This window comes from Daphnia pulex, chromosome 3, assembly GCF_021134715.1.
Source record: "Daphnia pulex isolate KAP4 chromosome 3, ASM2113471v1".
Classification (NCBI taxonomy): Eukaryota; Metazoa; Arthropoda; class Branchiopoda; order Diplostraca; family Daphniidae; genus Daphnia; species Daphnia pulex.
In genome coordinates, this window is record NC_060019.1 from 9,992,195 (window position 1) to 10,018,667 (window position 26,473).

General features: G+C 43.2%; 1 protein-coding gene and 2 long non-coding RNA genes across 7 annotated transcripts in view; 1 reads left to right on the forward strand and 2 right to left on the reverse strand.

The window, feature by feature from the left end:
• LOC124191047 lies at window positions 1–3,668 on the reverse strand. Of its 3 annotated transcripts, XR_006873242.1 has the most exons (5): window positions 3,547–3,668; window positions 1,022–1,119; window positions 651–885; window positions 460–590; window positions 1–211 (listed from the first exon to the last, which is right to left on the reverse strand). It is a non-coding gene; the product is annotated as an uncharacterized LOC124191047 (long non-coding RNA). The 3 variants fall into 3 exon arrangements; XR_006873240.1 differs by lacking the exon at window positions 3,547–3,668 and having other exon boundaries at window positions 1,022–1,169; XR_006873241.1 differs by lacking the exon at window positions 3,547–3,668 and having other exon boundaries at window positions 657–885; window positions 1,022–1,161.
• On the forward strand, window positions 3,506–4,768 carry LOC124191050. 2 transcript variants are annotated; one of them, XR_006873246.1, is made up of 5 exons: window positions 3,506–3,645; window positions 3,842–4,022; window positions 4,108–4,168; window positions 4,258–4,408; window positions 4,469–4,768. It is a non-coding gene; the product is annotated as an uncharacterized LOC124191050 (long non-coding RNA). The 2 variants fall into 2 exon arrangements; XR_006873247.1 differs by lacking the exon at window positions 3,506–3,645 and adding an exon at window positions 3,675–3,765.
• Window positions 4,656–26,473, reverse strand: part of LOC124191044 — a 24,433-nt gene continuing 2,615 nt past the window's right edge. Inside the window, exons 1-11 of one of the 2 annotated variants that reach the window (XM_046584019.1) lie at window positions 16,575–17,113; window positions 15,686–15,962; window positions 12,996–14,790; window positions 10,523–10,861; window positions 6,894–7,269; window positions 6,529–6,744; window positions 6,105–6,366; window positions 5,783–5,958; window positions 5,527–5,705; window positions 5,317–5,440; window positions 4,656–5,248 (exon numbers count right to left, since the gene is read on the reverse strand). In XM_046584019.1, coding sequence (XP_046439975.1) covers window positions 5,117–5,248; window positions 5,317–5,440; window positions 5,527–5,705; window positions 5,783–5,958; window positions 6,105–6,366; window positions 6,529–6,744; window positions 6,894–7,269; window positions 10,523–10,861; window positions 12,996–14,790; window positions 15,686–15,845 — 3,759 coding nt within the window. In that variant the 5' untranslated portion in view covers window positions 15,846–15,962; window positions 16,575–17,113 and the 3' untranslated portion in view covers window positions 4,656–5,116. Of the gene's footprint in view, window positions 5,249–5,316; window positions 5,441–5,526; window positions 5,706–5,782; window positions 5,959–6,104; window positions 6,367–6,528; window positions 6,745–6,893; window positions 7,270–10,522; window positions 10,862–12,995; window positions 14,791–15,685; window positions 15,963–16,574; window positions 17,114–26,473 lie in introns of those variants that run through there. The other variant, XM_046584020.1, reaches the window with a different exon arrangement.

Genomic DNA, 26,473 nt, shown 5'->3' on the forward strand with positions numbered 1-26,473 from the left:
AAAGATTTCAAACACAGGATAGCATTGGCAGAGCAAAATACACAAATGCAAAGAGAGAAAAATGTTTAACTTTAAGGCAGCAACCCGGATATCACTGGCAAATTCAGGCTGCTTCAGGATAACACTGGAACCACACGCTGCATACAACAGTTCAATTAGTCTCCATCACATCTTTCACCACCTGGCTGCAACAAGGTAACCAACAGCGGACCTAATTAAGAAAACAAAAAAATTACCAACGGGGAAAGACAGTGTGTGCACAATTACACAGTACTCTTTAAGACAAATGAATACCAGGAGTAAGACAAAAAAAGCTACGCAGTTCAACAGATCTCTCCGATATCTCAAATTTTACATAGGAACTAGGAAGTTAGAATTGGCAAGGTATTTCAAAATGCAAATTGATCTCTAGTCATATTAATTAAGTACATTAGCAGGAAATTGGATAAAAATAATTACTTTTGCTTTGTCATGGGACGAGACGTACGACTGGGTGCAGGCAGCAAGACACACGAGGCACGACATTTCGGCAAAATGGACAGGCACTCAAGTCCGAGTTACATGATTTGACAAAGTGGTATTGAAATCACCTGTCAATTAATAAATCAAAATTTAACATTAATTAACCCTAAGAAATAAACAAAAAATACCTTTACATTTTCATCATGGGAAACGTCACGACCAGCATCCCACTTCTGCTGCGTCAAGGAACAAAATGGCCGAATTTGGTCCCCTGAAGACACTCGCGCCACCTAGCGACAGCCAATTGGATTGCTTGCTTGCAGACAGCACGCAGCAGCTAAATTTGAATTCCTCACGCCTTTCACAAGCTGGCACGAAATTAATCAAGTGGGGATGGACACTAGATTACTCCAGCAGCTTTCCCTATGACACAACATACAAATGATTAAGTTAGCTATTTCAGACTCTCGTTAACTTTTTCAACATCAAAATGTAAATATTTACAGAAAGTATGGGGGGGGGGGGTTTAAGACAAATCGAGACAATTAATAAAACTTACAATTTTCTGAAGAAAAGAATAATTTTCCTGCCTGTGGTTGTAAGGCAGCAGCAATGGTTATCTTCTGTGCTTGAGTTAGGGTTCCAACTTCCAACTAACTTCGGCATCAAACAGTCATATAAAAATCAATGGAGTTCTACTGCCGGCCATGAAAATAGTTTTAAAATTCAATGGAGTTCTATTGTCGCGTAGTGGAGTACTACTGTCGGACACTGGAGTTCTATTGTCGGGTATTTTTAATAATATTTAAAAAAAGGAGTTCTTATGTCTTTCTTTGGAGTTCTACTGTCGCATACAAAGAAATTTTTAAAAACTATTTAAAATATTGTGGTTCTATTGTGGTTCTATCTGTGGGGTTCTATTGTCGGTGGAGTTCTTAACTGTCTTTGGAGCTCTACGGTCGCCATACCATCTAAAAGACTGGCTTTAGATAGTCAAAATAGTCATTAAAGTAATCAAAATACCATTTCTCTTTGCTTAAAATTAGCACGGAGTCTTTAGAATTCTACAGAGAACAAAGCTCACTTGCTAGTTTTATGCAAATTTTACGGAAGTATACCGGAAGTAAGCGATAGCTCCTTAACCATTGAGCTGTCGTCAAAATAAACTAAATATTCGTGATCTACGTGAAATTTGGGGTCGATTGGGTGTGATTTAAACGAAATCGAAAATTTGGCCAAAATCGAGAATTTTCCTGAACTATAGCTCAGGATTATTCTCGAAACCGGAAGTACGTTTTCGTACAAAATAAGACATGAACTTTACCACAAATTTAACAAGGATCACGAGTATTTGGTTCTTTTGTACGTCGGATGAATATTTACTGAACTACTGACTGAAAACAGAAAACCGGAAGTAGAAAAAAAACACATTATTACAAATCCAACAAGTGAGCTTTGTTGTCGAAACAGAAACTGACCGTTATAAAAAAAAAATTCTTGAAGTAGAATCGAGAAAATTTTTTAGAGATGTGCAAAGTAAGTATGGCACGCCGAAACCGACACAAAAAAAAAATGTTTCAAAAAAAAAAAAAAGAATTGACTAGCGCCATCTAGCGGCCAAAAAAACAACTACGTGCAAATCTAGCGCTCTTCACACAATTCACTCTGTGTAATCACTATCTGAGTATCTGTAACACCTTTATTGGTGATTGTTTCACATTTTATACGTGTCTTGCTTGTCGTACAAAATTTCTTTTAATCCAGCTTCTTGAAAAACAATCTAGATACGAATCAAGATTTAAGAAATTAAATCCTGGCATTCAGGTAACTGGGCCGTCTGGAACACGTCTGGAACGGGAACAAGGAGGTCTTCATCGATTGCTCAACCTCACGCTTCGTTATTGAATCTGAGCCCTGATAGCCAGATATATTACGATGGCCATTCGTCCCTTGCCAGATCGGTTCTGTAATATGAACAGAATGAACAGAAGGACGGTCTTTTATCAAGTGCAATCGCGCGTGTCGTTATTTACTTAAAACACGACTTGTGTTTGTGATTAACTTTACAATCTAAACTTTTGAACTCATAAACGTTATTTAGATGTCACCCTTATTTGCTTTCTACGTTCGTGACAGCCAGAACTCACACAAAAAATGCTACTCCAGTCTGTTGGAACGATCAATTTTCTACTTTTTAGACCAAGTAAATTACAGAGTAGCTTAGTTTACCGACGCATGATGATGGGCCCCAAGAAATGTGAGGATGCATATCACGTTATTCTCTCAAGTTTAAATTATTAAGCGCTATCTGACTCAGACAAGCTGTCTTCTAGTCTAGCCATACTGAACTGTCGTCATTAATTGGCACAGGCTAATCTTTCGGCATCGCAATCTTTCCAGCATCGTGAACTTTACGGGGCTTATTTTGTTACGAATGGAGCTGACTTTCAACATCCGCAACAACAAATTTATTGGAACCATCCAACGCTTACTACTTAATTAGTCGTCTATCAATTTAGCGCCACGTAACTATTGGCTAACCCTAATGCCTGTTGTAGGTTTCTTCTTCTTTAACTTCGTAATAGGATTGGTAAGGTGACACTAAACACTACCTAGGAGCCTACATTATTTATTTACCTAAAAGATTTTGTAATTCCTCCCGGGTAATCTGCTTAACCATTTTACTTCACTTATATAGCTGAAAAAGAAATTTTGTACGACAAGCAAGACACGTATGAAATGTGAAACAATCACCAATAAAGGTGTTACAGATACTCAGATAGTGATTACACAGAGTGAATTGTGTGAAGAGCGCTAAATTTGCACGTAGTTGTTTTTTTGGCCGCTAGATGGCGCTAGTCGATTCTTTTTTTTTTTTTTTTTGAAACATTTTTTTTTTGTGTCGGTTTCGGCGTGCCATAAGTAAGCGTAACTAAACTGATTCTGACAGGTAAAAAATGATCAAAGGCTATGCCGTCTAGCGCCAGAAAAAAGAAACGTTTAACAGTAACATGAAAAAAATGTCCGCTCTAGCTCGTTGACACTCAATTGAAAGAACTAACAAACAAAGGCTTTGATACTCACATAATATTCTCCCCTTCAAATGGTATCTCGTCTTCACCGAAAAATGAAAAATCCACCACCGCAGCATCACAGCACATCACAACAGACGAAATCCCCAAGGTGATAATGCTTCTACAATGAGGAGAAGGCAGCATCCCATCATGACATTCGCTTAATTGTGTCTCATCTGTATTAGTGATTCCAGTTTGTTGACGAAATATCGTCTTCTGCTACCTCTACGTATCACCCTTTTAGCTTTATTCCTGTCATTCTGCACTGAGCCTTACCTGTGATAAATCTTTCTTTTTTTCTGTAGGTTGTGATTGCCATTGAAGCAGCATAGGAATGTGACAGCTTTGTCTGGGTCTGGGCTTAATGCCCTACTAGGTAGAATCCAGAATCCTCTTAGAAAATTTCGTCTGCTCCTAAGTAACACAATACACCTCTTAATTCTGTTACTTCCACAAATCAAAACAAATTTAGATTAGAATTTCGAGGTAAGTTTAACCATTTTTAATTAATTACATTTGCAACATCATTTAACTAATGGTTCTTATTGCATTCTTGACTTCATGTTTTCAGAAATTTCGGCTGACGTTTAGGTGCTTGTGACAACAGAGATCAAATGGGTCAATCCAATAATGTAAGCTATCTCTTCCAAAGCTAAGTAGTTCTACTGTCATTTAATGTTTATAATAATATTTGAGGTTAACTTCCCTTGTCAAATCATAGTAAATCTTCAAGATATTGATGCCTTCCCCAGATCCGATTCTTTGCTGCTATCTCTTTTGCTGACAACAGTAAAATAATGCTTCAACTCAAGAGGTTGTGGTGACTGCCACTTAGTTCTAATATAGGACAATGTGACATTGATAAATTTGAGGTATTGCTTGGTGTCACTAACATGGTTTGAAAATTATATCTAAATATTCTCTCTTTTCAGGTTAATCCCTCAACACTGTTAGAGTTGTTTGGAAACTGAAGAGAAGAGAGATTGCTGGAACTCAAGACTGATAATTTGTTAGATATGTAGATTGTAGATAAATCACAAGTGCATATTTGTTGGATGAATTTGTCTCAGTTTCTCTGATTTCAATTTCGGAATCAAAGAACCAAAACACCGTTGATACTTGTGTAGAGCTATCGATTGTTCGAAATGTATTCTTTTTTAGGGGGGAGGGAGGGTTGAACTGTACAACAGTAAAATTTCTTGTGTCACACATAAAAGGTGAAAAAAATGAAAGCGCTTTACAGTTTGTTTTTCTCGCTACGACTAAAAGATTTATAAATTGGGCGATAGTAAATGTTGATTTTTCATTTATATGCCGATATATACGCGACTTTTTTGTTTTTGGAATGATTCGATATCTTCTTGGAAATTTAAAAAAAGAAAAATGGAAAACGGGACAGAGGAAAGAAGGACGACACACACACACGTATCTTCTCGTTCTTGGCGTCTCTCTCCTTCGTTCAGTCTCTTCCGGAAAGCAGAGACGAAACAAGACAAGACACAAAACAGATGACAGAAGAAAAGAAAACAGACGGACACAATTTTGGTCAATTTCAATCTCGTCAAAACGACATCGATCCATCAGACGTAACTTTCCGGTCGCGAGGAATATTCGAGAAACACGTCGAGGAGTCGATTTTCAATCAGATCGGAAGCGCCGCGGCGGTCCACTTCGTCCGTCCCGCAAGCTGTGGCTATTTTATGCAAAGCAGCCTGAAATAAAAAAAATCAATCCGATTTAATAATGGGATCGATTGACATTTAAAATATGATTCAATTACCAAACAAGCGACCAACACTCCGTCGGAATAATTCCTCTCTCGAGGATCTCTAACCAGCTGGGCCAGTCTTTCGATGCCCTCCAAGTCGACTATTTGACGGGCAGCGTTTTCTTCACCGCACACTCTGCAAAAATGATGAGCAAAAATTCCGTTTTAAAAAATGAGGTTATGACGTTTGGCCAAAAACAAAGAGTGATGAGTAATAATTACCGTGAGAGAGCGATGGCCGACTTTTTCAGCACTCTTTCAGAGGCTGTGACTTCAGCCGGACGTTGCATCGGCGATGGCCTCAATTGCAAGAAACTGACCAGCGTGACCAGGGCGCCGTGAGATACCAACTCTGCCCGGGCGGAGTAGACGGCTGCCATGTTGGCCAGGATCGTGGCAATCTATATCAGAAACACACAATCCCCAATATTAGTTTGATGATGTCATTTTCAACGGTTAATGTTTTTAATAAACTCACCTGATCTTGGATGAAAACGGACAATTCTTTGCGGAAACTGGTGGCCTGGACTAGGACTTGAGCTGTGCGATACTTGGCCATCAACTGGACGGCCTCTGAGTGACTGAAAGTCAAATTGGCCAACGCGGCCGTCGACAACAAGAGAGTCTCTTCCGTTTCCGTTTGGCTGCTCAGCTCTGCACACAAAAAAAGAATCAAATGGAGAATTAATCACACCGGAATAGTAAAATAAAAGGGGGGCTGATGATGAAGGCCGTCGCAATCTCAAAAAAGCGGGACGTCCCATCAGCATCAGATGACTCAGAATTTTCACTTCACTTACCAGTCAAGGCCGCAATGAAGGACGAAATGTAAGGCGTCAGATGGAGCGTCGGCCATGCGCCGTTGGGATTTGGCTGCTGGAGATCTCCTCCGTTGCTGCTGCTGGTGCCACAAATGATTCCGGCTTGGGCATCTTCCATCGGGGGGTCCAGCCAAGGCGATGTGATTTGAGCCAAGAGTCCGGCAGCTTCGGATTTCTCTTCAGAATCCGCCTGGCTGCGTGGGTTGCACAGAATGTCGAAGACAACGGCCAAACCTCCGCACTGCAAAAGGAAACACAAAAATCAAAAATCAAACATTAAACATTGGCATTGTTGTAATAATGGTTTTTTCTTTTTTTTCTTTCTGTCCGGTTGACGACCGGAGCCAATTGGTTTTGATTGAATGTCAAATGATCCGACGATAAATGCAATGCTCAGACGTACCGTTTCGAATTCTTGAATGATGTCTGCCGAAGAGCAGAGGGCAGCCAGGGCCCGGAGGAGGTCAGCCCGCACAGGCCGCAAATGGACCACCTGGAAAGCTTCGATCAGCGGGCGGAGGGCCGGTCTGGCAGCGTCCGAGCCCAGCGACATGAGCGAATTGGCCGCCAATTTGGCGGCCGACACGCACTTACCGCTCTTCAGTGCGGCCGTCAACACCTGAAAATGGCAATGGAATAAAAATACAGAAACGAGTTAACCAAATGAGTCCAGCCAGCCAATAAAAAAATAAAAATACCCGATGGTCACGTCGATAAACGGCCCGTCTTGGCCACATTGCACACAGCTGGGAATCAAAATGAACGTACCTCGATTTCTCTTCCGACAAAGGTGTCGACGATGGAAACAAAGACCTGGCCAAGTTTGGCCGTGATCTGACGGGCCAGACTCCAGTTGACGGGCAGCGGCAGTTGGGCCGGCTCCATTTCAGTGTCCAGCATCAGACCCGGCTCCGACATCATCATGTAGAGCGGGCGAGTGCTGAAGGTGACGATTTGGACCAGCTGGGTGCACGTCTGTCTCAGCGAGTGGATCAGCTCCTCGCTGCCTTCCGTCCGGATGGCTTCCGTTTCTCCGCAGTCGCTCAGGACGGCCAGCTCGGCTTCACGGATGAACTGGATGACGTGGGCCAGGAAGAGCGGGATCAGACTGGCCAATTTCGATTCCTCGTAAAGTTCAATAAATCTGAAAGCGGGAAATTCAAAAAATAAAAATTTTAGTTTTAGTGGAAATCATTTCAAAAACATTCCAGCAGGGATATTCCCAGCGTATCCAATTGTTTTCTCATTGGGTCAAATGTGACTACTTAAGCTGCTGGCCAGCCTCTCTCTCTCTTTTTATGTAACAACTCTTTAAAACATTTCGCGTCGTTTAACTCTGAAACGAGCTACTGCATCTTTAACGGTTCCCTGTGAAACTGCATTCTTGGCCGCCATATAAGGACGGCCAGGGGGGGAGCGACTTTATCTCGTGTATTTTTTGTTTTGTTTTTCCTTCAGAGAAAGTAAGATCTAACTAAATGTGCGCGGTTGCTGCTGTACGGCTGCTGCTGGCCGGACAAGTCTCTTTCGTCATCTTTGCCGTCTCATCTCCTGCCGAGTTCTTCCCGAAAGAAGTTCTGACTGCTATCCATCATCTGATGGATATTCACGCAAGAAGATGGCCATCTCGGCAGCACATCATTCCTCCCCAGCCGGAATTAGGCATAGCCGTCGCCACTGTTGCCGGGCACATACGTCTTTCTTTCTTCTCTCTCTCTCGTGTGTGTGTGTGTGTATCTTGCACGATGATAAAAAGCCAAGCAGCACATGGCGGTCATCCATCTTCTTTTCCGCCTCCTCCCTCTTTTTTTTTTTTACCTTTCCACTTGTCTTTTGCGTTTTGTTTTGATGGAAAATAAATAAATTTCGTTTTTTATTTTTCCTTTTCCCATTCCGCCCGCGCATTCTTTGGTTCTTATTTACTTTTTTAGAAATTTGTTGAAAAAGAGAAAACAACTGGACGGACGGACGAGTATAGAAAACGGTGCGGTGGTCGGAGCAATTTGTTTGCCAGTCCGGCAGTCGCGGACGGTACAGTATAACTCAGCACGTCATAAAGGAGCCATGACCAGAAATCAAGACAACCCCTAAAAAAAAAAAAATGGCTAACCAATAAAAAGCAGAACATCAAATGGCCATCAAAAAAACAAAAACAAAAAAAAAGGTACCAGGCTATAGGTTCTAGGAACAAAAATTTGGCGCATGCTGGGCACATACTATCTGTTGCTCTGCTTTTTTAAAAATATCTCCCCATCTTCTTTTGTATAGTTCACAGTTCGCGCAATAATCGGCCTGTATGGCTGTAAAATAAAACACGACCCGGGCCATATTTATATCTCCTTGTTTTTAATTGGATATTTATCACAAGTAGATCTGCATATGTTTTGCATTCTTTTTCCAATGATAATGTGTCGGCTGAATTTCGACTCGAGCCAGGCAGCAGCCCCTACAACACGTCGATTCGATTGGCCGCCTATGTGTTGGGCTATAAGGTGCGAGAGGAACGACCCGAAATCAACCCGACCCGTTACTGCCCGTGTGTGATGGGTTTTTTGTTTTCTTTTGGGTTGGTGGTGGTGGGGGGGTTTCTTATAACATAGGCGGATGATATGGCCATCCTTTCCCTTTTGGCTGATCTGATCCGACGTAATCAAAAGGAGCTGGGGGACCTTGACGAGCTCTTTCTTTCTTTTATAAGAATTTGTTTTGATATCAGAAATAAGAAAAAGAAACAAATTCCTCCTTCGTACACACACACAAGATGAGATGATGATGGCAGCCAGCGCATAGGGACCTGCCTCTTTCCATTTTAATTGGATCCCGACCGTCGAGAGACGGAGATGCCCATAAGAGGATCACGTCCATCACTCTCCATCGTCCATCGTTCTCAAGGAATAAGGGAAATGGCCGACCAATTCAACGCTCCCATTTGCTGCCCTTTTGGTTTTTTAAGTACACTGGCTGCGTCGTACGCGTAGTATAATTCGACTTTATTTTTTTCTTTTCTAGACATTCACGCCGAGATCTTTTCAAGTATTCGACGACGTTACTTTCTTGGTTCGACTTTACGACGACAGATCACGTTCGGGAATATACCGGTTGGAAATTCCGGGGTGGGTGGGAGGGATGGGAAATGATGAATAAACGGACAGCCCCCGGTGTGTATCAAAAGGAAGAAAAAGTAGAAGAAAAACAAAATCTGCCTTTATAAGGTGTTGGCGTATCTTTCTCCTACTCCTATAGTACCTCCCCTCCGACTCATCCCCCAACATCTCAACTGAATGCAAATGAATCCCTGGCCGCTTATTCGTTTCATGTCCGACCATCTTTCACGGGACTCACGCGCTCTGCCCCGGCCACCGCCTACATCCCTCTCCATCTTCGTCCGTGTTTTTTGACGACGACTTGCTAATTCCCCTTTTTTTTCTCTCTCTCGTTATGTTCAAAACGAATGACAAGAGTCCCGGCAAGAGGGGAAAAAGAGATATGTTTTAAAAATATATAATATTTTATTTACGTTGAAAAAGAAAAAACGGATAAGAATTCATAATTGACGAGATGGAAATGACGGCGGCGCCTCTCTATGGCTTCAGGGTCTTCCACAAAATTTTGTAGATTTTTTTTTTTTTTTGTATAAACATTTTTTAAAAAAATCTTTCGCTTTTGACCCGCTTTTTGCCTCCCCCCGGTGCAGTCGTCGGCGATGAGAGCAGCATAACCATCATCTCATGTGCACACACATACACAGACGCTGAGCTTTTCTTTTTCTTGTGTTTAGACGAACGCGGGATAGTTGAAAGAGAGAGAGAAGATTGAAGTCGCTTTTTTTTTACAAGGGCGTTGTGTGTGTGTACAGTCAGAAAAAGAAAGAAAAAAATAACAGCAAAAGAAATTTCAATTGAAAGTGAAATGATGATGGGCGAGAGGGGGGAAATGCCAGCGAGACGGGCCAGCGCGCCAGAGAGAGGAGCCCAAAACGGACGATCATTAAGTCAAGACTGATGGGGCGGCACTCGTCCGACAGCAGCCCCAGCCAGCTCAGGCAGTGCTGCCCGTGTCGTAGATATTATATACCCACACCCAATTATTATGATTCGAAAAATGCGCGCGCTATTCAAAAAATAAAAGAGTGTCGTGCCCCCAGCTGGTCGCCTTCTTTCACCAAACAAACAAAGAAGAGAGAGACTCTCTTTCAACAAGTTAACGGATTAGATGGACACGTTTTCTCTCACTTTCTTCCCTCCTTTTTTCTTGTTTGTTTGGCTGGGCGCATTTCATTCAAAGCGCCGGACACACAAACAACAAAAATAAAGGTGTGAATAAATATCCCCCTGGCCAGCAGCCGCCACCACCACCACCACCACTTATGAGACAATGAAATTTTTAGGGGAATTTACGAGCAAAGTTGAGCGAATTCCGTCGAGATGAGGTGAGCCCGGCGCTGGAGGCGCCTCACCTGGGCCCTGGCCGTCACGGTCATGCTGTACGTCCGGTCCTCGTCGTCCGATTGGTGGTGGAGGGACAAGAGTTGGCTACTGCCGTCGGCGCTGCTCGAACTGTCGTCCGTCATCCAGCTGGCCGAGGAAACGCGTCGCTGTTGTTGTTGTTGCTGCTGTTGTTTCAGCTGGATTTGTTGTTGTTGCTGCTGCTGGATGGCCTTGTTCTGGAGGGCGCACGTCGACTCCGGCTGGTAAAACATGGGCAGATCTTTGAGCCAGGCCTCGACGGGACTCCACCTATAAACATTCAACAAATGCATCAGACGATTGATTTATCACATCCCATTAGCCCGTTGTTGTTTTCCTTTTTTCCCCAGACATGTTTATTAATAATCTACGATTGTTGTTGTTGTTGCCCATTTCCTGCATATTCATTTTGATTCATTAGGTTTCGGGGTAATTTTTTTTGAATTTTACTTCTTTCCCGCCTTTTTTTTTAAATCCTTAACGATAATGGGAAAAAAGATAAAAAATACAAAAATGTTTTTTTAAAAGAGCAAACACGCCATCATCGGCGTGACGATATGTTTTTTTTTTCCGCGAGAGAGAAATCGGGCGCTATTGAAATTCAAAATTGATTGAACAAAAGAGGCGCCATCGTTACGCTTTTCTTACTTCCCGCAGCGGATCCCGACCCCCCCTTTTCAAAATGTTGAATTTTTTTTTATTATTTTACGGCCGAGTTGATTGGTTTTTAATCCGGTCGTTAGGCTCGGATGCGACCTCAATAACCGCCCCGAAATAAAAAATATTTAAAAAAACCGCCGTTATAGTATCGAAATAAAAAAAAGAAAAAAAAAAGTTTTGGGGGTTGTCTGTGTGTGTGTGTGTGCCATACCGACACAATGTTTTCCCGAGTGATTCCACATTTTATAGTTGCCGCGTTAATGTAAAGTTAGACGACAATAACGGTCCATATAATGTCGGTCTAGTCATCAAAAAGGAAAGAAGAAAAAGGAAAAAAAAAAGATTCCGGATTCTGTGGGGAGGACGCGAAGCCAAAAAGTAAAAAAAAAGTAAAAAAAAAAATCATTCTGGGATTAGTTAATATTCTAATATTCTGATCTCTCTCTCTCATTTCTTCTCTTGGGTTGATATATAATAACGCGTCGCCCCCCTCCTTTTTATATACATTGATAGGAAAAGAGGGCCGCCGCCGCCGCCTCGGCACATACTTTGTTTGTCAGATGGATGGAAAGCGCAGCTGGCCGTGCCCAGTCGGATAAAAAAGAGAGTGGCGCTCCTCCTCTTTATTTGAATAGGTTACCCAATGTTGTGCCTATAACCCCCCTCCCTTTTCCACCGCACAACCCCCCCCCCCTACAAGTAGTGTATAGGCCTAAATATACAACAATGAAAAAAAAAGACGGCCTATACACTCTTGGCATTTTTTTTTCTTCTTTCCGATCCGTCCCATTTTTTTGTTGTCCGTTTCCTCCTCCCCTCGATTGTCGTTTACACATTTTTACGATCCGTAACGACGACGACGACGGCCCCCACGTCTGGTATATACGACTAACAATACGTGACAGAAAAAGCAGCAGCGGATTTCCCCCACCCCGGAAAAGATGTACTTGTTTCCGAAAAAAATTCTTTTTTTGATCGTTTTTATTCGAAAAAAAGCTTTATTCCTCTTTTGTTTTCTTTTGACATTGCGCATTTATACTTACTACTACGACTAGATCCCCGGCTGTTGCGGATTTATAACCCTCCAAAAAACCCAGTCAAAAAAAAATAAAAAAACCGGCCCAGCTTATTGGATGCAAACAGTTCCAGGAAGTAGTATGTGTACATAGGAAGACGTTCGTGCGAGAGAGAAGAGAATGGGACATAAATATGATTTTTCCGCCTTGATTATTATTACGAGGATGATCGTAACGCTCGTGTTGTTATTACGGTGAGAAAGAGGAAAAAAAAAGATAAACTAAAATCTATTGTTGCCATGAGACAGCAATGGACTTTAGGAGGTCGCCCCATCAGAGTGACAAAAGAGAAAGAAAAAAAAAACTAACGGCGTGACAGTTTTTTTTCTGTTCCAACCTCATTTGGATATGACGCCAGTTATTTCCAAACAAAGTTGTACATATCATAAACAAACAAAAGCGGATGGAATCTTTTTGAGTCTTTCTCTCCTGGATAGCGGAAACGGTTAGAATATTAGACGTTTGTTTAGTTTTACTGTTTCCCGACGGATAAAAAAAAGGAAAGGCCGTTACTTTTTGTTTTCTCTATTAATTGCTAATTAATAATTCAATAAAGAAATAATCATAACTGGAAATTTCTTTTTTTTTTAACGGATCCGGTTGGTTTGTTTCCCATCATAATGAAATTAAATTAGATCAGAAAATGGTTGGGGGTTTTGAATTGTTACCTGAGGCCAGATGGAGATGGTTGGGGGTGTGAGAGGACGGATCGGAATTCCGCCGGAGCTGGAATGATCATCGGATGTTGGTTGACTGGGACGACGGGTGCCGGGACGGGCTGCTGCTGCTTGCGGGCGTGAGGAGTGGCAATGAGCGAGCGGTCGACGCCAACGCCCATCCGCAGTCCGCGTCTGATCTTCCTCTGCTCCACCGGAGCGACGCCACCGACGCCACCGACAAGGGGCACAGCGGCGGAGGCGGCCGGCTGACAAGGTGTCGCAGTGGGCGGATGGCCCGTCGTGACGACCTGGTGGCCGATTTCCAGCGACGGCGTGTCCGAATCCCACGTGCTATTATCCGGCCAGGAGGTCACGACGGCCGCCAGATGGCCGTTGACTGGACGGCATGCCGATGATGCCGCTGGTTGTTGTTGTTGCTGTTGCGGTGGCTGCTTCCGGCGCCCGTCAGTAGCCAAGTTCTCGTTGCTGTTGAAAACTGGGTCGATGTCGGCCCAGTGAACTCGCGGTCGATTCTCATCGCCGGCCAAACGGGAGGAGCAGTGCCGGTTCTGGTTGTTGTTGTTGATGTTGTTGACAGCCAACGTGCTAGTGCTGCTGCTGCCCGAGGACACGATCGTCCGCCGCTGGTGGTTCCGGCCTTCCGCCGGAAGCGTTTTACGAGGTGTCGAGCTCCTGGGTCCGCCCAGGTAGCGGCTGGTGGGTTGCGGGCTCTCGGTCACAATCGTCACGCGGTTGGCGCAAATCCTTCCGCCTTCCGGCTCCTCTTCGCTTTGCTCCTCCTTTTCCACGTGCTGCTGGGCCTCGATGACTTCCGACTTGATCCGGCGCAAATTGCTGCGCTTGCCCAGCAAGAGCATCCGGCTCTTCTCCTCGTCCGTGAACGACTCGTCAATGTCCGCCACGGTGGGCAGGCAACTCTGCGACGTTGTCGTCGTCGACGACGATCCAGCCGACATCATCCGGCCGGAACTGATGACCCGCCGGAAGGATTCGCTCAATTTCTTCCAGCTCAAATTGGGTCGCATCGAAGAGGGCGGCACGAGGCTCTTGTGTTCCAACAAAAGGGCCGTCTGGCTGTCGCCGGAACGATCCGCTTCGTAGTTGTAATTGTTGTTGTTGTTGTGGTTGCGGTTGTGGATCATGACGCCCGTCGTCATCGTCGCAGTCTGTTGGCTATTGTTGGCCAGCACGACGCTGATGGGGCTCTTGTCGCCCACGCACTTGTCCGGTGACGTGGAAGACGATTCCGGCGTGCCGGATAAGTTGACGGGCTGGATGTTCTTCTCGCACAAAACGTCGCGCAAATTCAAATTGGCCGCCGTCGTTTCCGTCGGGCTTTGACTCGTTCCCCGGATGTAGATCCGGCTGACGTGCAGTCTGGCCGGCGTGGCGGCATCCAAGTCCGTCTCGAGGACTCTGGACGACGGGCCACAGACGGGCTCGGCCAGCAGAGCTCGTTCGGCGGCTTCCGGATCGGAGAGAGGCGATCGTTTGCCAGCGCTGCTGCTGCTGCTGCTGGCCGACGAGGCGTTACCGGACGCCGCCGGAACTGGCGAATTGGTGCTGGAGGCGGCCGAGCCTTCGCTGGCCGAGTCACCCGAGTAGCCCGAGAAACCAGAGTCCTGACTCCTCTGACCGGGCGATCTCCGTTGCGGCAGGAAACGCTCAACGTGAGCCGCGATCACGCCAGCGGCCGCCACCAAATCCTCATCTTCGGCCACGTCCATCTGATCACCTCCGGCCGGCAGGTGATGATGCAAATTCAGCGCCACTGGAGACGACACTAATAACCCAAAATAAATCAAGATATAATTGTAATTCAATTTCAATTTTGTCAAGAAAAAATTCAAATCAATTCGAGAAATGTTGAAAATAAATGTGAAGAAACTCCAGCCAAAGAGAGAAATATTGCACAATAGATTCGATTCCGATTGACTGGTGTACCCCGCCCCCTCTTTTTTTCAGGGGGGGTTGGGAGTTGGGCTGGGCTGGGTCGTCATTGTCATTGTTCAACATTTGTGTGTTGCTTTTCTTAACGCATAACTGCATACGCGTAAAAACGAAATTGTTGCTATTTTTCCGATTCTTTATTCTTTTTAAACTATTTCTTTTTCTTTTTTTTGCTGCTACATTTAGCCCGTACAACGGAGGCGAGGGCAGGGAATAAGAAAAAATTGGGCGGAATCATATGTTCCTTGTATTTATCTTTCTATATGTGTATCACTGGGCTGGAATCTCTTGGTGACATTCCGGCGACATTCCGCCCAACACAATTGTGCGACCAATATGTGTGCGTGTCTGTCCGTCTGTCTGTGCCCTGGCTAAACTAAAAATAAACAATTTCCACAGATGTGTAATATTACGCAGTGCAGTCAAGGGCGGTCGAGAAGAATTTTTAGGAAATAATAAAATGGTGGACACATAAGGTTTCAAAATGATTTAAGAAAAACGGCCAGCGGATCGAATGAAAGTCTCTTCTCTCTCGCCCCCTCAAAAATATTTCAGAATTTTTTCTCTTTTCGCTTCCATTTCTGACGTGCGCCAAAAACTGATTATCTACTCTATACTACAAAAGCGAATGCGCACATGTCGTAATATTATTATAAGTTGGGAAGAGAGAAGAGATATAAGAATAATAAAAAAAAGGGAAAATATTTATCATCTTTTTTTTTGATTACCTGGAGTATGATGAGCCTCGTAAAAGACGCGGCTGATGCGTCGACGAATGCCCGGCCCAACGGCTTGAGGCGTTTGCTGTTGGCCAGCGTCAGCGACTGATGGCGAAGAAGCGGCCGACAATTCCCTCCACCGTTCCGGCGACAAAATATAAGCTGCCATTTTTTTTCTTTTTCTTTTGTTTTAACTGGGCTATTGATTTACAATTCTGATTGAATTGATTAAAGAAACGGCTGCGTTAGAAATCGGTCGAATTTCTAATGAAGGACGACGAAACACCTGGAAAAAAAAGAAAAAAACAAAAGAAAAACGTTATTTACAACTGTGACAGGATGGAAGGGGTGGAACCCCCCCACCAGAGTAGGTGGTGGTAGTTTGAAACCCACACCGCAAGAGACTTTGGTATATAGGAAAAATGCAATCAATGTGTTAATATTACGATTCGTTACGCCAGCGATATAAGGGGGGGACTGTATAGACGTACGGCCGTGAGGTAGGAAAATTTGAAAAAAATAAATAATAATAATTCTTGGCGCTTTTTTTTTTTTTTTTTGAAAAGGCCACGGGGTGAAAACCAGACACTCTTGTAATACACGAATCGAAATAGGAGAAGGAGAGAGAGAGAGGCTCGTAAATCCATCACAGTTTTTGTAGCTGCGAAAAACTTTGTGTTTGAGTCTCTAACTCGGTATAAGCAACTAGACGTATTGTATACAATGTGCCTATGTGTGTGTGCTGGCTGGGATATTTATAGAAATGGGCAGCAGCAGCAACAGCAGTAGAAAGGGAAAGAAAGAAACGAAAGAGAAAGGACACAAAAATAATAAAGAAGAATCGACTATAGCTGTGTTGTGTGTATATATGTGAAATGAGAAACCACCACGGGCGCACCATTGGCGGACGACGGCGATGCTGGTCGTAAATCGGCGTAGGAAATGGCGGAACCGATGGCTTGATGGCGGATTCATCGCTATTGCTGTGCCTGTCGGTTAGACACCGCCGATCCACCGCCGGCTGATTTCACCCAAACGAAACACATTCAAACACTCTGGCAATCTTCTTCTTCGTTTCAAGAGTTATGATTATGATTATTTGCCGGCAACGCGCGCACTCACACACAGACAGACACGATGATCGCAGAGTCGGACACGCTCACCGTCCAGTGATCGTCCACTGCCACCGCGCTCTTATCTAACCATCACCAGCGATCATTTAGCCGAGAGAATAAGAATAATTTAATAATCAAACGTTCTCTTGTCAATATAATAATTCAACGGAATTATCTTAAACCGACAAACACACACACACACACGCTGTAGCGAGCACGGGAGAGGGGGGGGGGGAATGAATAACCGACGAGAGTTTAACTGAGGTACGCGCTCGAGTTGTTCCCTCTATGACGGCGACCAGCAGACTGGAACGGAGTGAGCCTCTCCGCAGGCACGTTATAGCCCAACACACACACACACACAGCACAGGCCAGCCCCCAGGTTGTGGAGTCCCCCCCCCTCCTCCCTGGCCAAAAAAGAAAAAAAGAAAAAACTAGAACCCCAGGAGGAGCCATCACAGGAGAGGCTCGACCATATTGCGACTGTATGAAATTTGGAGCAGGGCAATGTAGTGCGTAACCTAGAGAACCCGATCAACTGTGAATGATGTCTAAACACAGCGCCAGACTTGACAGCACGGGGCACACACACGCACACACAATCGAATCAAAATAGTGGGTCTATTCTATATACACCACCCCCACACCATCAGCCATCAGATACCAAAAAAATTTCAACACATGAGGAACAATGTCGAGCTCGCTCAAGCCTCTCTTAAAGGAAACGAAACCAAAACTTGTTGGGGAAAATAAAATCAAATAAAAACCTTTTTAAATATTTTTTGTTTTTGTATCAAGTGAGGAAGTATTCTACAGCCGTTGGCTATGAACTGGAAAAATAAAAACCCAAATACTATCGGGAGAAAAATAAGGAAAAGCAAAACAAAAAGAGACTTTTAAAGTCAATACGACCAGCCATATCAATAACCGTTACGTGTCTGTCTAACTCTTTTGGGGGGTTCAAAGGAAAAATCGCTCATTGTCGTTTTGGTTTCTTTTCAAATAAATGATCAAAGACTTGTTCTCTTTTTTGGGTGTGGTGGCAACAGAAGAAGAAGAACGTGATGACGGGGAGGAGAAGAAAAAGAAGAAGAAAACAAATGAGCCTCGTTTTGTTACTACACACTACGGTCGTTTGTTTAGATTTGAAGCGACGCCACTTTCAGGTGATTTGTTTTGGTTCTTCCAACAAAACGTCAAGAAACAAAAAAAAACAACAAAAATGCACCTCGGCGGGATTGGAATGACCTCCGACCGCCAAACAGAAAACGGTCGCACAAGCTCGTCGGGAACGTGACTCGATGTGTTTGTTATTTTTCAAGCGCCAAACCGACAACGAAAGAAAAAAAGCCAATCTCTTTTGTTCTCTTGTTTTCTCAGTCCCTCTGCATGATGTAACTCCCGTATTATTAGTACCCGGTGGTAGTAGTAGTGGTAGTGGTGCAGTCTACAAAAGACCTTCGCATACCCATCGGTTGACGCAAAAGTTCAAAGTTGGCGCGCTCCCTCCCGCTCAGGTGCTGGGAAACAATGGCTTCTTCTTCCAATACTTATTAAAGCCAAAATCGAGCTCTACTGTTTCTTCTTCGGTTAGAAATCAAAACAACAACGGGGCGGGATCACGAAAGTTCACCGCGCGCCAAAAGACAACCATTTTCAAACAAAGTGCGCCTTTTGATGAGACTAAACAGCAACTGACCGGCTGAGAGAGAGAGCTCAGCAGCAGCAGCTTTCACCAGCACTTTGTTTTGTTTTCAAAACTGAAATATTACAGAAGAAGAAACCAAAAAAAAAAAAGACGCAGTATATTATAGCTCCGCTCATTATATGCGCGTATAGTCTATAAGAATCTGGCTGTATATAACGGCTTCGATCGTCTACGTGGCGCAAGAATTATTGCCACAAGTCACAAAATCTGGGGGTGATGATGTAACAAAAGGCCGTCGGAGAGAGTTGCGGGTTAAAGAAAAAAGAGCCGAGAATTCCTTGGCGTGTTTTTTAACTTTGTGGAAAAAGACAGTAAAGAAAGAGGTTCTTTTTTTTTAAATATATTGCCGTGTTCATCACGTCGGGGGCGGTGCTATAGGTCAGGTCACGCTGATGATGACAGGGGTCCTCTCCATCAGATTCTCTTGGAACCTCTGCACAGAATGAGGAGGGACGTCATTATCAGAAACTTTTCCATCCTCCTCCTTCTTTTTTTTGATGGGGGGATTTTTTTTCGTTTTTGAGTTGCCTTTATCGTGACGACAATAACCGGCAACAAATAATGAACGGGAAATCATCTAACAAAAGACGCCAAAAAAAAACGGTTCGGCCGGGAGTATTTTTTTTTTTCTTTTTAAATAAATAAATGAGAGCTCATGGTGCGGCGCTGCCATTTTTTGACTGGTCTTGTTGTTGCTTTTCGGAATTGCTATTATTACGTTCGTTAGAAAAGAAATAGCGCAACTCTATATAATATATAACAGACCTTGAGAGTCTCTTTTTTCGAAACTTCCAACGGCAATTCCCCCCTCAAAAACTTTTGCTTTTATTTAGAAAAAAAAGATGAATATCGCGTCACGTCCTTGGCAAGAAGAGAAAAACAGAGTCGATTGAAATTCCGATCGGGACACAGGGCCAGCAGCAAACCCCGTGAACCGTATACACACACACACTCCCGGGCGAACACGAAATTTTTTTAAAAGATTGCCATCTTGTTGTGGTCTCTTATATAAACCAGAAAGCAGCTAGAGATCTATCCAATGATTGATTTATACACAACTCGTCGACAGTCGTAAAAGCGGATGTTGTAAAAAAAAAAAAAAAAATTTCTTTTTTGAAAAAAGAAAAAAAGAAATGTATAACTCGTCGCTTGTATTCGATATCTTTATCTGCGCGGTAACTGAAGACGTCATCTCCGCCCGTCATTTGAACAACTGACAGTAGAAGAAGAAGAAGAAGAAAAAAAGCGAATCCTGTTTGTTGAAGCCTGTCTGTCTGTTATTTTTCTTTTGACCTTCTGCCTGTCTCTCTCGCTCAGTCCCGAATGATAAATTGAATTCATTCAAACGCCCTTACATCCACACACACATGGTAGGCCTATAGAAGACGACGGCAGCAGCCGAGCCTTCCAGTTCATTCAATCCGCTTCCGCTTCCCTTCCGAAAAGACTCGACTGACAAACTGCACACAAAAAAGAACTCAACACACAAGAGAAAGAAAAAAAAAATAGATCAAATAAAAACACGTTCCCTTATACTACTACACTTTTTGATATATCTAACTTGAATTTCAATCGTCGCGTAATGGTTATAAGAGAGCACGGGGGAGGTTTTCTCTTTTTTTCTTTTGGGACCAGGGCGGCCTACCCTTTTCATCATAGGCCTTCTCCTATGTCGTCCATGATAGATTGTTCCAAAAAGCGGATGGAGAGAAAAGAAAAAAGAAAAAAACCCTTTTGATGTGATAAATAGTGTGTACAAATTTGGTTTGAAAGAGAGAGAGAGAGGAAACTTTGATCGGGTGAAGAGAAAAGATTCAAACTGGCGAGAGGAATTCGATGATCCTTTTGGTAAATATCCCAAAGAGAGATAAAGAGAGAGCAAAATCCGGTAGCAAACGGGGTGGAATGGTCTCCGCGTGACGATTAGTCAAACCAAAATCGGCAGAAATTTTTCGTGTCCTCTCAACCGTTTTCATCATCTCCCCCACCGGACATTGGCGTGACGTAAACCTTTTTTACCCAACCACCACGTCTATAACTTTATTTATTCTACATGACCGATAAGTTCATTAGGTTGGACACCAAACATTGCGCGGTCGGATTTTCCCAACTGTCACGTCACATTGTCGATCAGACGGCCAACAAAAAATTCCACATTTCCCCCCTTTGAGCCATTTTCCAAATCCTCCGATTCCCGCGATTGTTTGGGCTGGCCCGGAAGTGTTTGCTGGACGGACTTGTGTGTGTTTGAGCCCAAGCAAATCCCGTTGCCTCACATACGTGGTCTAACCCCACCATACTCCTTTTTTTCTTGTCGTCCCTTTACTGTTGTTGTGAAAAGAATAATGGACTTGAGAGTTGTGGGGGAGGTGCTTTCCTTATATAATCCAGTGCCTATCGGGTTCAAAACTGTTATCAATAAAAAAAGGGGGGCCTCTACAACCAGGTAGAGTATATACATCCAGTAAAATATACATAACAATCAGGGGTCTAGAAAAAGTAGATGGGGGTGGAAATAAATCCTTTCTCCATTTTACTAAGCCTTCCCATTTCCATTTAGGAGCCAAACAGAATAGATTGGGCGAGAGCACTAAGCTCTCCTCGCATGTGTAGACTGCTGCTGGGCCTCTTTTGATGTGTGTGTCGGATGGACTGATTAAAGCAGCTGTTATTTAGCGCGCGCGCTCAATCTACTTGGAAGAGGTAGTACAACCACTTCTTTTCATATACACCATCCACTTATTGCGCAGACGGAAACAAATAAAAATAAAAACCCCCAACCAAAATTTGAAATAAGTTTTTTTTTTCCGACACGAATTTCGATCTTTTTCTCTGGGTCAGTTGGCTAAACCGCAAGTAGAGTTGTTGTACACAGTATGTAGTTGAATACTGGTCAAAAACTGATTTAGTCCGGCCACGGCATCGGTCACTGGGTTATACAAGACAAATTTGATTCGATTCACTGGGCCAGAAAAATAAATCGAGAAGAAAATAAAAAAGGGGTTTTGGGTTATATGGTGATGGTGGTGAGGGGGAACAACACGATGGGTGTTGGGAATATATACAAGAAAACATGTTCAAGCCGGGCAAAAAGAAGAAGAGCTCTACAGGTATCGGGTTATATGGGAGGGCGCCCCGCAGTCAAATAGAGACATCAGGTTCTCTTCTTCTTCTTCTTGAAAAGAAACTTTTACTTCTTCTTCTTCTTCCCTCCTCCTTCTCACCTTCAAACCGACGACAAGTGGGCTTGAACAAAATCTTTTTATACAAAGGTGCCCAGCATTCCTACCTCTCTCTCTCTCTACCTTTAACCCAAAAAAATCATCCGCTTGATTGTTTTCTTGCGCGTGTGAAATGAACATTTTTTTTCTCGTGTTTGGCGAAAAAAAGAAAGAAAAAGAAAGAAAAGAAGTTATTTGGCAATTGTTGGTGGTCCGCGCTCGGCTAATAATCACCTTTACACATCTATAATGTCTATAGGTGCTTAAATACTTTTGATTTTTCGTTTACTTTTTTTTTCAAGCGATGGGAAAGAAAAATAGATAGACTCGCTGAATGGCGTTCGGGGGCGGCCCAGCACCACGAAGTAGAAGAAGAAGAAGAAGCGAAGGGATCGTCACGCTCAAAGTGCGGGTAATGACGGGTTGTCGGGACCGATGGTCGTGAAAATCGACGCGCTGCTTCTTATATAGAGAAGAAGAAGAGGGACGGACTCGCGAGCTATTACACGCAGGTGAAAGAAAACCGCTGGAATCGACTGGTGTGTTTGGTGTGTGTGTCCGTCCAAAGTAGGCTAATAGACACACACCGCGCGCATCATCATCATCATCGCGATGAAAGAAAAAGAAGAATGTTTTTTTTTTCATCTTTCCACCAGGTGGTATAGAAAACATACAGTTGGATAGATTTGCATACGACGACTATCCTAAGTAGCTCGTGCTGGTCTATTAAAAAGAAAAAAAAGAAGAAGAAATACCCAGCGCCACCAACGTGACTGCTGCAGTGTATAGCTAATACACGCTCACACACATTTGAATATGAAAATTTATTTACGTGCAGCGTAAATATTATAAGTATTTAAAACAAAAAAATGAAACGAAAACTGATTGGGGACCGGTTTATGGAGAATGTTTCTTCTTCGCTATCTGTACATACTGTCCCATCTATCAAAGAATGCTGTTTTGATTAATTTTCTTTTGTTTTGTTTTCTGCTGGGCCAGCCAGTGAACTCGTCGGCGTGTCGATATTTTGGGCCCGTCGACGTTTGGGTTTGACTCGCTGGCGAATTCATTGATTGGACATTGATCAATGGTCAGTCCCTTATCGCCCGTTTGTTATGCACAGTCAGTCACGTGTAAATTACAATTGTTACGGGCGTCCAGTTGATATACAAGTGCGGTTAGCTCGGCTGAGTGGACGACCTAGTTGGCGGATGGCTCACGTTTTTCTCCCCCCCTCTCTTGATGGACAGCTCGTTTGGGTACCTCAAGGCTCTACGAGCCGTGTAATGCAATTCAAACTTTCTTCATCTGCGAGTCTATTCTCCATGGGCTCTTACACACATACACACACCAAGAGGAACCATCTGTGAAACCAGAGACGGACAGCGATAGCGTTATCTATTTCTTCTTCTCTTTCGAGATCAGATGATTCCCTTCCCACCCAACAACTCTTCAACAACACAAAACAACAAGAAGATCCCCCCTATTCTATTCTACAATTATCGTCGTGGGTAACAATTTCTTTTTCTCCTTGTTAAGTGATCGACCGGTTTTTTTCTTTGAACCGATAAGGATCTCGGACTAGTTTCCCCCTTTCCCCCTTCATTCAAATATAGTTAACTGGCCTCCTGGGCTGGCGAAATTTAAACGAATCAAATTTGGTGTTTTAAAAAAAAGGTGTTGGCACACGACAAAACAAACGGACAAGAATGTTCTGCGCGCTCGTGTCCGGTTATGAGACTTTTTTATTTTGAAAAAAAAACGCCTATTATAGTCTTGTGTGTTCTAACGTGAAAGTTTTTTGTGTCGCTCACAACACGCAAAATCCCGTCGCCGTCGTCGTCGTCGACAATTTTTATTTGGGCGTTTAGATCGATCGAAGTTTTTTGGGGAGAAAAATGGGCGCGGGTGGTCCTTTTACATCAAAAATTCCTATTTTTCTTTTTTTTTGCGCGCATGACGAAACGACAGTTTTTATGACAGCGCTATTTCAAAATAATATTTTCGGACATTTTTACGAGTGGCCCTTTTTTTCTTTTTTAAACGTCACTTTCCACCGCGGAAAAAAAAGAAAATTAAGGAACGCTCCCAAGAAAAGAAAAAAAATGAAAAAAAAAATGAGATATCTCGGATGATTGCGATATGAGCTCTACTACTTGTATAATACACACACCCCTTTTTAATATGTCCAGAAAAGGTAATTCGGTAGGGGAATCATAATTATCGGTTTTCAAAAAAAGGTCGATATGGGGTGTTTGAATATTTTTTTATTTTTATTTTTTACGTTGCGAGGTCGAGAAACCTTGGTAGGAATATGCAAATGAGAATGGATAGACTTTTTGGGGTGTCGGGGAAATCAACGGGACCACCGTGCCTCTGTCTCGCACGCAATCACGCCAACACCCATCACCCTGAATGTCCAGTTATAGGCTAAAGGTGATCCCCAGATTGGTTCTCTTTTAAGGCATCTTTAATAACAACAAAAAATGAGAGTTTCAACGTCCGTGGGACAAATCGATCCGTACAGGAAGGAAAAAAAATAAGGAAAAATAGATCAGCAACACACCCGCCCGATTGAAAGTTGTGATTAAGATTTAAGGTTATGTAGGTAGCCGGTTTATAACCTTTTTAAGGTGATTGGCGGACTCTCTCCGTCGATGGGCATATAGTCTATTCGAGGCCATCAATTTGATTCAATTTTTCATTAAAAAAAAAAAAAAGCTTTTAAATCAAATGATATCTGTGTATCATTAGGATTTGAAATTGGGATTGACGTATCGACATTCCTGGCTATTATTATGCATCGCATTAATTCAAGTATTTTTTTATTTTTTTTGTTCAAAGACTTTTCAATTTTTCTCTCCCCCTTCTCTGGCTCTGCTCTCATCCGAGTTATAGAAATTCTTCCAGAAGTTTTCTCTCTCTCTTTCTCTCTCTTCTTCCTCCGCGTTACACGTATGAATTGCACTCTCCTTTCATTTCCATTCCTTCTGCACTTCTCTCTATATCATCCCATGGACAAAAAGTTAACCTTTACACACATGTATGTATGTACGTACGTACGAATACGAACTCCCATTTTCTATATAACTCTCGCCTTATAAGAGGGTGGAGGGGGGGGGGGTTATATCCAACAGGGGTGGGGGGGACTCCCTCTACTACGTCCTGCATTGTACAACTATAACACACATGATGAAAAACCCAGCAGCAGCAACTGTGTGTGTGTGTGCAGGGAGAGAGCAGATGGGACGGAATAAAGCAGAAAGGAGCGAGTGAGCGTGCGATCCGGAGCCGTGTCCAATCACACACAAGAGCACACAAGAGCCAAAAAGGAGAGGCCTGGACGAGGGGGAGAAACACGAGAGAGAGAGAGAGCCAAAAGTTATAAGAGAAAGAATAAAAATCGAGAAAAAAATCAAGCTCGGCAATCGCATCAATATTTATTTCCTGTGTACATGGCAGCAGCAGCAGCACTGCAGCAGCACAGATGTTGATAAGGTCAGAGTTGTTTGTAGTGTCTTGCGCATTTTTAATGAAGCCCAGTCGGTGGAATAGAAAAAGAAAAAAAAGTCTTTTCGGTATTTTTATTTTTACGAATGGGTGGGCGATTTGACGTTGTAAAAATTCGATACTTTTCGGTAAATAAAAAATGTATAGCGTCCGAGGGAGAAAAAGTCACAGATTGTCCAGTCCGATAAAAACAAATTCGAATTTTGACTTTTTTTTTCCGTCGTCCGGGATCTATCGAATTGAATGTTGTGCTGGTGGTCGTCAAAACTCTTTAGCCGACCCGCACGGCTGTGATGGGCTCCTCTCTATTCTTACATATAAATTACATCTGCGCAAGGTTATCGCATAAGATCTGAAGTCTATGGCCGAGCAGGAACGACGCATCCAGACGGCCTATTGGAAAATATTATTGCGTTTCATCATCTTTTGATCTCTGGGGGCCCCGCGTTTGTGTGTGCAAGAGGAGAAAGAAGAAAAAAGTTCCAAAAGAGGAGACAGACAAGACACACAACGAAGAGTGGTGCCCATCAGAATGTTAACATTTGATGGGCCCTTGTCTAAACAGCATCTTGGCGATTTATAGACGAACCCCCTTTATTCCCCCCGCGTTTTAGACTGTTAAATAGATCCTCCCTGCTTGATAGGGAAATCTTGGTTCGCCCCTTTCCCTAGTAGACAAAACATAACCAGCAGTGTGTCTATATGGGCTTATAAATTGTACACATCACAAAATAAAAGCTCAGCCCTTTTAGATATTTTCAAAAACTCTTTCCTGATTGTAATCCGCCCGGATTTCTATTTTTTTTTAGTTGGCAATCCGTCTGGGATGCTGAGGACCCGTTTTGACACTTTCTCACAAGGCTAGGGCTGTATAGAGCAGCCGCTCGTCAAAATGACACACACACACAGATGGAAACTCCTTTTCATCTGGTATAAAGTAAAAATTATGAAACGGAATCTTCTTCACGCATATCTCTCGATTGATGATGGAACGTGTTTTTATATCCCAAACTCTCTCCCCATAACATTCCGAATGCCTCTTTGCGTTCCATCATTCTCAATTGCATCTTATTTAGGTCGTAACTCGTGGGATTATTTTCTTCTTCTTTTTCTTTTTTCTTTCTCTCCCACTTTTGCGTGATGTAGTATTTGAAATAAAGCGCCCGCCAGCCGGAATATCGCCAAAAAAAGGAAATCCCATTCGTTAGCGAAAAATGACAGCCCTCGCGTTTCAAGGTTTTTT